The 11,366-nt window shown below is 53.8% G+C and overlaps 3 protein-coding genes across 3 annotated transcripts in view; all 3 read right to left on the bottom strand.

The window, feature by feature from the left end:
- NECAB3 (N-terminal EF-hand calcium binding protein 3) overlaps positions 1–3,322 on the bottom strand; it is a 20,327-nt gene extending 17,005 nt beyond the window's left edge. Inside the window, exons 1-2 of the mRNA XM_008568199.1 lie at positions 3,243–3,322; positions 2,929–3,148 (exon numbers count right to left, since the gene is read on the bottom strand). Of these exons, the coding sequence (XP_008566421.1) occupies positions 2,929–3,108 (180 nt within the window). The 5' untranslated portion in view covers positions 3,109–3,148; positions 3,243–3,322. The remainder of the gene's footprint in view (positions 1–2,928; positions 3,149–3,242) is intronic.
- Positions 3,323–3,854: 532 nt separating this feature from the next.
- Positions 3,855–11,366, bottom strand: part of E2F1 (E2F transcription factor 1) — an 8,304-nt gene continuing 792 nt past the window's right edge. The window contains exons 2-5 of the mRNA XM_008568206.1: positions 10,417–10,525; positions 6,694–6,784; positions 6,090–6,309; positions 3,855–4,348 (exon numbers count right to left, since the gene is read on the bottom strand). Coding sequence (XP_008566428.1) covers positions 4,051–4,348; positions 6,090–6,309; positions 6,694–6,784; positions 10,417–10,525 — 718 coding nt within the window. The 3' untranslated portion in view covers positions 3,855–4,050. The remainder of the gene's footprint in view (positions 4,349–6,089; positions 6,310–6,693; positions 6,785–10,416; positions 10,526–11,366) is intronic.
- The window catches only part of PXMP4 (peroxisomal membrane protein 4, 24kDa), a 34,676-nt gene continuing 30,023 nt past the window's right edge, over positions 6,714–11,366 (bottom strand). The window contains exon 5 of the transcript XR_550182.1: positions 6,714–6,784. The gene's annotated coding sequence lies outside the window, so the exon portion shown is untranslated. The remainder of the gene's footprint in view (positions 6,785–11,366) is intronic.

Here is an 11,366-nt window from a genome sequence, read left to right as displayed (position 1 = left end):
GGAGCCCGGGAGAGGGGCCGCCAGCCCGGAGACCTCGGCACCCTGTCTGGAACCCAAGTGCCGTGTCCAGGATGCACAGCGTCAAATCCCAACACTGTTGACCCCAACAGTTCCGCCACCGGAGTCCCTGCAGGGGCGGCCACTGCGGAGTAAGCAACCCCCCAAGGGTCCATTTCCTCGGCGGGGCGGTACTGGACGACCGGGAGCAGAACGGCAGGGGCTGCGTATGCCCACCCAGAAGGCAGATCCCGGACCACTGTAGGATAAACAAAGCAAGCTGCAGAAGCGTAATAGGACTGCGCCTCTCTGACCGTCTGTATCCTCCTCTGCACTATTACCTCTGGGTAATCGGCGCCTCATAGGATTGTTGTGGAGATTCATTGAATGGAAAGGGCATAAAATAGGGGCTGACTCAAAGAAAGCCCACCTCGGGGTTTGTTACACAGGCCTAAGTGAGCACTTTCTCTTCCCCTGGCCTCGGGCCTCCCGACCCCCCTCCCTCCTGCACTTTCAAGCTCAATTCAGCCTTCTTCCTTTTCTCCTCTGCCATTCTGGCCCTCCCGTCAACCCATTCTCCACATAGCAGCCAAAGGGAGCTTTAAAATATGAAACGGGGGGGCCAGCCCGTGGCTCACTTGGGAGAGTGCGGTGCTGATAACACCAAGGCCACGGGTTCGGATCCCATTTAGGGATGGCCGGTTCGCTCACTGGCTGAGCGTGGTGCTGATAACACCAAGTCAAGGGTTAAGATCCCCTTACCGGTCATCTTTTAAAAAAAAAAAGATAAAATATGAAACGGGACCCATCATTCCTGTCTCAGACTGACAAGTCCTCCTTGTCCCCTTAATAGAGCCCGAGACAACTTCCCTCTCTAGCATCACTCTACCCCTCGCTTGGGACCCCAGCCGCACTGGTTTTCTTTAGGTCCCCTGTGTGCCCGGCTCCCTCCTGCCCCTGGGCATCTGCCCATCCTGCTGTCTGCTTGCTATGCTCGTTTTCTTCCTCAAGGTAACTCCTACTTATCCCACAACTCTCAGCTCCAGCACCTTCCTGCTTTTCTCATTTGTGCACATCCTTATCAGACCCTGAGAGCTCCGGAAGTAGGGAACACACCTGTCCCCATAACTGGGAGCACCTGACACAAAACCAGTATGTTGTATTTGCTGCATGTTTACTAATACCCAGAAACGTCTAGAAGGGACACAGCAAACTGATCAGTGTAGCTTCTGGGGCTGGGAAAAGAGGGGAGTCCACTTACTACTTTATGTACTTCCATAGGATTTGTGACTTTCTACAACAAAAATATTCTCTTGCATGTTTTTAAGTTAGGATGAAAATGGGATGAACGCCTTTCTTGGGGTTATGAGACTCAAATCAAATTAAAGCAGGCAGGGACAGGGAGAACTGGGGAATAGGCATTTTCCCAGCGCCCTTGGCCTCTCCCACCCCCAGACGTGCTCCCAGTACAAAGTCCCAAAACCCAGCCCAAACATCACCAAAATATTTATTAAAACCAAAGCAGGAGGGAACAGAGCTGTCAGGAAGCAAATCAAAGTGCAGACTGGAGGGTGGGGCAGAGCAGTAGGTGGGAGGGGGTGGCACTCAAACACCCCAGGAGGGGCCCCTGGAGTCTGGGCTGGGGGAGACCCTTCACCCACCCCTCATGCCCACCCTGTCAGTGAAGTTCCTCCACTCACTTCTCATCTCGTATCCATCCTGGGGGGCAGCTGGGGCCCTGAAGTGATCCCTTGGAGAGGGACCACCCTTCCATCCACCCATGGCTGTCAGTCTGTCTCCCTCCCTCACTTTCCCAATAAATAACTCAGGCCTCAGCTCCTTCAGGGTTGAGTGAAAGAACAGCGCAGGGACCCCTGCCCTTGCTCAGGTGGATAGGGAATGGGGTGTCAGCCCCACAACCCTCCTACCCCTAGCTGGGTTCCTAGGCTTGCCGAAGAGGCCTGGATAAATAAATAACGCTCCATTAAAGCTTCGATCAGAAAAACCTTTAAGACAGAAGTGCTCTCGCTGTCCTGCAAACCCAGCCAGCCAAGGCCTCCCCACCTGGCCTGGTCAGCACACAGGATTCTGGGGGAAGGCAGCCATGCTGGGCTTGGCGGGGCCCCCAGAGCAAGGAGACCAAAAGTGCAGTTACAGCCCCGCACGCACACACATGGACTCATGCACACACACGTGGACACACGGGCGTGTCTGCAGTGCACGCGCAGATGTGTTCACCTTCATTCCCCGGTACATGCACACACACATGCTCACGCACCACACTCACCCCAGTACACACGTGTAGGGTGCCGGGTGCATGCACATACACACCACAAACAGAATCCTTCCCTTCCTGGCTTGCTCAGCCTCCCGGCGGTAGCCAGACCCCAGAGCTAGAAGCTACTGGAGATAGGAGAGAGTAGTATAAATTAAACATTTCCAGTCAGGCTGGAAGAATGGTCAAGGGCAGGGGGCTCCAGGGCTGCAGAGACAGGGTGGGCATCTCGAGACTCTGGCCCCCCTGGGCCCTGTCAGAAATCCAGGGGGGTGAGGTCCCCAAAGTCACAGTCGAAGAGGTCTCTGATGCCCTCGCCCTCCTCCAGGCCAAAGTGGTAGTCGAGGGCCTCATTGGGAGGGGAAAGGTTGATGAACTCCTCAGAGAGGAGGCCAGAGAAGTCCTCCCGTGCATGCTCCAGGAGTGAGTCTGCCGCTACCAGTGGGGACAGGCGGTCCTCATCCACAGGGGCCCGAAGGCCACCCATTCGGGACAGCAGCGGTTCTGGGGAGATGGGGGAGCATCACAGGCCAGGGACGCCCAAGCAGGGAGGATAAAGGGGGCTGTCATGCCTGCCTGCCCCACCAGGGGAAGGGCCCTGCCCCACCAGGGGAAGGGCCCTGCCCCACACCACCTACCCACCCACCCTTACCCACCTTGCTCCAAGCTGAGCAGGGAATGGCCCAGATCCGTGGCGGGGGTTGAGGGAGGAGATGGTGGTGGCACTGTGGGGGCAGGGTCAGCTGCCCCGTCCTCCTCCCCTGAAGCTGTCCCCTGTGGCGGGGTCTTCCCAGGGCTGATCCCGCCCGCACTCTCCTCAGGACACAGGAAAACATCAATGGGGCCTTGTTTGCTCTTAAGGGAGATCTGAAAGGTCTGGGTGGAGGCAGTAGACAGGGTAAACTGAGGCCTGGGGGACCACCAGCCCAGCCCAGCCTGTCCTGGTTGGGCCTGGAGTCCCACGTCTCACCTCTGAAGAGTCCACCGCTTGGAGTTGGGTCTCGGGAGGGGCCTTGATCACCATGACCATCTGCTCTGCAGGGTCTGCAATGCTACGAAGGTCCTGGCAGGTCACATAGGCCAGGGTTGGTGGAGTCAAGGACCATGTGACCTTTAACCTCTGTGGGGCCACTCACCCAGACAGCTCACAAAGGAGGACCCACACCTGCTTAGTCACTCCTGTCCTCTCGACCCCCCACTCCAGGGCCTGGCACATAGGTGGGGCTCAAAAACCTCATTCCCCTGTGCTTCCATTTCCACTTCTGTACAATGGGACCATTCCACCCATCCAATCCCAAGGTAGGATGATGGTTGCGGGCAATAATTCTGTGCAAAATGCTTAACACCACTCCAGGCCTAGTTTTGGGAATTTATTTTGAGCCATGATCTTAATGTCAGTTGATGGTTGTGACCCAAATTTACAAACACAATTTGCGTGTCCACTAAAAAGAAAACGTATTTTAACAAAATTTCTACTTTTGTGAAAGAAAAACAAATAAGAGCTGGTCGGTTAGCTCAGTTGGTCAGAGCACAGTATTACAACACCAAGGTCAAAGGTTTGGATTCCCATAATGGCCAGCTGCCAAAAAAATTTTTAAAAATGAAAAAAAAAACCAAACAAACTTGAAAGCCACAATCATGTAGGGAATCACACTATACTAAATAAATGCTTGTTGTTGCTGATACTAGTTTTGCTTTTTTAATTTGCACAATTTCAGAATTGGATATTATTATCCCCCTTTTATAGAGGAAGCTGAAGCCCAGAGAGGTTAAGTTACTCATCCATTGTCACAGGGTGAGTAAATGCTGAGCCAGGACATCCAAAGCCACAGCCCTCCCGAGTCCAGGGCCCAGCGTAGCATCTCTAGGTCCACTTGGGTAGGGCCCCTGTCTGCCATGCCTGCCCTCCACGTCCAAGGATATCGCTGGCTGTCAGAGTCTTCAGAGAGCAGCCGCAGCTGAGTTGTGCAGAGGTGCATCAGGTGGTCCAGCTGCTGCTCACTCTCTTGCAGCTGCCGGAGGTCCTGGGTCAGCCCTTGAAGCCGCCCGCTGATCCCCACCGTGGCGTGGCTGCCTCTGTGGGAAGGTATCAGGGAGGGCTAACAGCTCCTGGCCCCTCTGCCCAGGAGCCCTGGCCCTCAGGATGGAGTCTGCTGCTGCCTCTGTTCTATGAGACTCAGGTAAGCCCTTGCCCCTCTCTGGGTCTGGCTCCTCAGCTGGGCTCCAAATCAGACTGGCATGGGTTTAAAACCTGGCCTGAATGTCTGCAAACACCTACATGTCCCTCACAGAGGGCTGGATAAATAAATGATGGCACACCAAGGTCAAGGGTTCAGATCCCCATATTGGCCAACCACCAGGGGAAACAAAAAAAAGCACAGACATGCCATGGAATACTACACAGCTGTATAAAAGGATGAAAATGCAGTAGACATCAGGTACACACGTGAAAGCATTTCCAAGACATGTTGTAATGTGAAAAGAAAAGAAAATGATGCAGAATGGAATGATCCACCAAAAACTGAAAAAGCAGATATGTCAAAAACAGAGTAGGGGCCGGCCCCGTGGCTCACTCAGGAGAGTGCGGCACTGGGAGCGCCGAGGCCGCGGGTTCAGATCCTATATAGGGATGGCCGGTGCGCTCACTGGGTGAGCGTGGTGCTCACAACAAGTCAAGGGTTAAGATTCCCTTACCAGTCATCTTTAAAAAAAGAAACAGGGGGTCGGCCCGGTGGCGCACTGGATAAGTGCGCCGCTTGGGAAGCGTGGCGGCGCTCCCGCCCGAGGGTTCGGATCCCACATGCAGCCCGGTTCCCGCTCACTGGCTGAGTGAGGCGTGGGAGCGACGCCGAGGGTTGCGGTCCCGTTGCCGGTCCCCGGTCCGGTGCGGGGGCGACACTGAGGGTTGCGATCCGTTGCCGGACACGGAAAAAGACAAAAAAAAAAAAAAAAAAAAAAAAAAAAAAAAAAAAAAAAAAAAAAAGAAACAGGGTAGAAGGATGATTGGGGAGAGGAATGAGAAGGGAAAAATAAAGCAAGAATTAACAAGAACAAAACACTGGTGTTAGACCAATCTCATCAATGGCAACAGAAGCCAGAATAGTGGTCACCTGGTGGTATGAGGGGTGGGCAATGACTGGAAAGTGCATGAAAGAACTTTCTGGGATGTTGAAAATGTGCTTTATCTTGATCTGGATGGTGCTAACCCAGGTGAACAAATACAAGGGTACTTCAAAAAGTTTCTGGAAAAATAAAATTACAGAATTAAGGGGTTGGCCCATGGCTCACTCGGGAGAGTGTGATGCTGATAACACCGAGGCCATAGGTTCAGATCCCCTTACCAGTCAGCCATCTTTAAAAAAAAAAAAAAATAACAGAATTAAAAGATAATATGACATGGTGTTGTAACACCAAGGTCAAGGGTTCAGACCCCTGTCTATACCGGCCAGCTGCAAAAAAGAAAAGCATGAATCTTTCCATGAACTTTCTGAAGCCTCCTTGTATGTAAAGCTGCATAGAGCTGGATATGTAAGATTTGTACTTAGCATCTATCACCTATCAGCCACCTCTCCTCTCTGAGCCTCGGCTTCCCCAGCTATAAGACAGGGAAGCACAGCTGACTGATGAGCTCAGTTGGTTAGTGTGGTGTTATAACACCAAGGTCAAGGGTTTTGCCAGCTGCAAAAAAAAAAAAAAATACAGGGACTCAGGAAGCCACAGTGGGTACTGCTACGCGCTGCTCCAGGCTGGCACAGCCAGTGTATCTGTCTGCCCAGCCCCGAACCTCTGCCTGCTCTCCTGTTTGGTTGGTACCTACAGCCACTGGATGTGGTTCTTGGACTTCTTGGCAATTAGCTGGATGCCCTCAAGGACGTTGGTGATGTCGTAGATGCGCCGCTTCTGTACCTTCAGCACCTCGGCTGCCCAGTTCAGGTCAACAACACCATCAGCTGAGCGGCTCAGCAGTTCCAGGAAGCGTTTGGTGGTCAGATTTAGTGATGTCTCATAGCGTGACTTCTCCCCCGGGGATTTCACACCTGGGAGGGCCAGTCAGGCAAGGCAGGTCCCTCAGCACCCACCCCCACCCCCAGCTAGGTCCACCTCCCTGGGAACACAAAGTAGCAGGATGATGTGGGGGCGTGCAGATGGCTCCTTCCCCTTGGCAAGGCCAAGCAGGGAGGCCCTTGGCTGCTGCCTGCCAACCACAGCATTCCCCTTCCTGCTGGGGAACTCCCTACTCTCCAGGGCCTACAGAAGCCCCACTAGGCCTAGGCAGCCATTCCAGCTGCCCTCTGGGCCCCAGAGGCCTGGCTCAGGCCCAGGCCTGATAAGCCAGACTTTAGTCTGCAAGCATGTTTATCTGTCCACACCTGTAACCTCGTCCTGGTTAGAGGCCTGCCCAGCCCAAGCTCCATGGGTACCTTTTCCTGGGTGGCGGCCTCTGCCCCGAACTGGTCCACTGCTCTCAGCCAGGTATTGATGGTCCGTTTCCAGGTCCAGCCTCCGCTTCACCTGTGGCAAAAACAACAGGAGGATGCCCAGTAACCAGGAGACTGAGGCTACAGCAGACCTGAGCGCTAGGTGTCCCTGGGCTGCTCCCTGCCTCAATTTCTCTACCAGGATGGTAGTGAGGGAAATTCTAGGAGGGACAGCCTGGGAGTCACAGTCCTACCACACAGGACACTCCACGGGAAGCAGGCCTGAGTTCAAGTCCCAGCTCTACCACGACCTTCCCGGGGTCTGGTGGTGGTTTTAAAATAAGTCTGCAAATTTTTTGATACTTCTTTCAGAAGATGAAGCCAGATGTGGTAACTTGCTTCTAGTGAATAGAATGTGGCAGAAGTGATGGTGTGTCCCTTCTGTGACTGGGTCCTAGAGGCATTGGAGCTTCCTCCTTGCTCTGTATATTGGATCTCTCACTCTGGCGGCAGCCAGCTACCATGTCACACAGACACTCAGGTAGTCCTAATGATGGGCCCAATGGCAAGGAACTGAGGCTTTCTCCGAACAGTGACATGGGTGAGCTTGGAATCAAATCCTCCAACTTTAGCCACAACTTCTGATGACTGCAGCATCAGAAGAGACCCTGACCCAGAAGCATCTAGCTTTGTCTCCCCTGAATTCCTGACCCACAGCAACTGTATAATAAATGTTTGTTGTTTTAAGCCACCGAGTACACAGGTCCCTTGGGCAAGTCACCACTTCTCTCTTGTTTTTGAATCATCTATAATCACGGCAGCAGCTGGTGCTCACCAAGTGCTTTGCATACAGCACTTCATGCCATCCTATGAACTGGCAATACAATAATGGCCCCATTTTACAGAAACAGCAACTGAAGCCCAGGAAAGCCCAAGGTCATACAGCCAGCAAGTAGCATAGCCAGGATTCCTACCCAAGACTGTCAGATGACACTCAAGGACCGAGACTGTCCTGGAAGTCTGGCAGGCAGCTCAAATGCACCCTGACCAAAACCAGACTGACCCTTGCCTCCACCATCCACAGGGTTTCCTGAACTAGAACCTCATTTAGCCCCACCAGCCACCCTCATCACATTCCTTTTTCAAGAACTCATCACCATGGCCATTATCATCTCCCTCCTGGACAGCTCAGCACTCTCCACACTGGTCTCCCTGCCCCCAGCTGTCCCCCCTCAGCTGTGACTGTCATCATGTTACCACCCCCACTTAAGACCTTCCTCTGCCTCCCCTTGCCTGGGTACCCTCATCTGCTATTGCATCTCCAGATGAACTTCTGCTGAAACGTGTTTTCCACACGTCTTCCTCCAAGCCTTAGCCCGCACTGGTTCCTCTCCCTACGTTGCCCCTCTCCCTCCCTCCCACTTCTGTGTCACCTCAGAGACAGGTGCTGGGTTTGAACAAACTCCACATCTGTGGTATCTACCCCAGGGCCTGGGCACCAGCAAAAGTGTGCTGAATGAACCTCCCCACATGCTGAGGAACCCCTATCCTCTCTCCGCCAGGCATGTCCACTGATGCCTGCCGAGTGCTTCAGGTGCACTGAGCACTGTGTTCGGAACTGCTTCACCTGCTCCTCAAACCCTCCCACCACATCCCAGCAGGTGCCATGATGGCCTCCACCTCACAGGTCACACAGCCAGTGAGAGATAGAGCAAGGATTTGCACTCTAACGGGCTGGTGCAGAGCTTGGGCCTGTAATCACGTGTCCCACATCCCCAGAGCCCAGTCCAGAAGCCAGGCCCCCACCCACCAACAAGAATGGACCTCTCTCTAGCCTCACCCTTGGGGCCTGAACCCTAGCATGCTCCTACCAACTACACCCCTTGCCTTCTCCCTGACAACCCCCCCCACCGCTCAACCCGAAGGCAGGTCGGTGCCACACCCTAAAACGAGGGCTCAAACAGATGCCCATTTCCGCCACCACTCTCTAGATAAACTCTGGCACAGGGACCATGAAAGCCAGGAGTGAGGGCATTCACTGATGAAAAAATCTGAGTGACTCAAACACCCATCCACAGAGGAGGCCTCCTAAATGGGTTTATTTAGCCCCTGGAATGCCACACGGCTGTCAAGAAGCACCCAGGTAGGTTGACACAGAATCCTCTCAAAGACATATTGACAAGCAAAACACTGTGATAGGGTAATACATTTACATGATCCCTTCTTAGATTAAAAAGCTCATGAAAAGCTGTCTGGTTCAGTTTCTATTATTACAAAACACATTTCAGGGGTGATGTCTGTATGGGAGGACCATGGGAGATTGTTGCTTTATCCGTGCAGTGTGAACAACACAGTTTGAACATGGAAATAAAAGGAAAAACTAGTTTTTAAAACTTGAAAAACTAAAAGCTGTCACAACCACTTAAAAACAAAAACAGCCTTTGGGGAAGAAAATAGAAGGTTAAATGGATAGGGCTGGAATCCCACCCCCTTCAACTTTCTAGTTTCTCTTAAGTTTTCTATAGTAAACACGTATTATATTTATAACGGATTAGTGTTTAACTGCCATGACTACAGAATAGAAGTGGTTAGACAGGACCAGGCGGAATTGCTGAATTGCAGAGCCTTGTATACAGGAGGTGCTCAATGAATGTTCACTAGTGTAGAAGCCAAGCATGTGGCTTATTTCAAGGACAGCCCCAAATAAATGCCAGTGCAGAAAGCCCATGGAGGCCCAAAGCTGGGCCCACGTTTCTGGACTTCAGCTCCAGGATGGTGCCAGCCTCCACCCCTGTCCACCTACAGAAAATGCCTACTATGACAGTAAGGGCTCCTTACTTGCCTCTGTGCCTAGCATCTCATGGACAGTCACTAATCCAACAACTGCTGAATGAATGGAATGCTAAGACCAGAGGCTGCCCCTGACACCACTGGGGGTGTAGTAGAGGGCATTTTTCTTTGCCCCTGTTCCTCCCTCTGAGCCTGGAGCCCACAACCTTCGGTCTGGAGCTTAGCTCCCTGAGGACAGGACCCACGGGTTCTATTAGGTCTCTGCAGCCGTGGGCCTGCTAAATGCTTATCACACAGCTGAATGGAAGGATATTCACCTAGGCCCCAAGCTGGTACCCGCAGGCACAAGCCCTTGGAGTATAAGAGACAAGACAAGGCAGCTGACCCACCCCTGAATGGCCCCTAAGACCTTCCTGGGTTTTCTTCAACCTCTATTAGCATCTCCAGGAGAAATGGCATCAACTGCTCAGGAAATGTGGACTGGATCTATCACTCACTAGCTGAAAGACTAGGGAAGGTCCTAACATCTCTGCCTTAGCTTCCCTATCTGTAAAAAGGGAAGGCTGCTGACAGGGTTAAACGAGTTAATAGGACAAAGTGCTTGGCACAGAGCCTGGCACACAAAACATCCTCAAAACAACAGTAGCTGCTATTGTTATTGTTATTAGCATCTTGGTGATTCCGGAAGGAAGGCAGCACTGGGCATGGGGCCAAGAGGGTTGGGGAGGCTGTCCCAGGATGCCTCAGGGAGCAGCTGCCACTCACACTCCCATCAGCAGTTGAACAGTTTCTACCTCCTTGTCCTGGGCCCTGCCTCACCCCTCCCACTTGCTCCAAGCTCCCTACTGAGACCCCATACTGCCTGGCCAGCCCCTGCCTGCCTGCTGGCACCCCACCTTCACCCACAGGCTGTGCCAGTCAAACTGGTCTTCACACCTTGTCCCGCAGCCCACAGGTCCAAGCTCCAGGCCTCCACTCCCTTCTCCCACTGCAATTCAGCTGCCTCTTCTGGGCCCCACGACCTGAACTGGTCTTGAGCCTCTTGCTGCTCAGGGATCAGAGTTTTATCCAGGGATCTTCTGGGATGTTTTCTCTATCCTAGCATTGGGGGCTTCTCTCCAGCTCCCAGAGGCCCAGCCCACCCAGTGTTTCCTCAGAGGCTCAGGGGTCTGCCTGCCTGATTAATGAGGTTCCATGGCAACCAGGCCCTGGGAGGGTGGAGGGTGGCAGATGGAAGGACAGGCAGAGGGAGGGGATCAGCAGCTGGCCCAGTCGCCCCGCCCCTGCAGAGAAGTCCTCCCAGCCAGGAGGCCTCTCCCCAGAGGCCTGGAGGGCCAGGCCTGCACCTGGCAGTCCAGCATCGAGGCAGGAAGGAGGGTCTCCTCAATGGTGCTCCAATGGTCAGGTTGCAGGACCTTCCCTTCACCTCCCCAGTACCCAGCTGCAAATTCCGGTCTGAAGTCAGCAGGCCTCAGTTCAAATCCCAGCCCCACCACCTGCAGCCCTGTGACCCGTGTCAAGTCACTTTCTGGGCCTCAGTTCCTCTTCCGTCAGATGGGCACAGTGACAACATCGAGCGACCTGGCATGCAGTAAGCGCCAGTTGAATACACGTGGGCCATTTTTATCACTAAGTCCGACGCTCGAGTGGCTCCGCTGAGGAAGCTGAGGCCCAGAGCACAGAGGAGCAAACAGGGATCGGCGAGGTTACCCCGCATCCCGGGGCGGGGCCTGGAGGCCCAACCCAGGCTCTGCACCTCCCAGCCCGGGAGCCTCGGTCCACTCCTCCCCCGCCCCCCGCTGCCGCTGGGTCTGCGCGGAGGGTACAGGCAGCGCACTCCGCCCGGCGTCCCTGGGGTCCGTACCGGCGGGCGGCCGAGCGCGGGA

The sequence above is a fragment of the Galeopterus variegatus genome, unplaced genomic scaffold (genome assembly GCF_000696425.1).
Source record: "Galeopterus variegatus unplaced genomic scaffold, G_variegatus-3.0.2 Scaffold386, whole genome shotgun sequence".
Lineage (NCBI taxonomy): Eukaryota > Metazoa > Chordata > Mammalia > Dermoptera > Cynocephalidae > Galeopterus > Galeopterus variegatus.
Note: the sequence above shows the minus strand (reverse complement) of the source record. Positions and strands in the feature narration are given on the sequence as shown.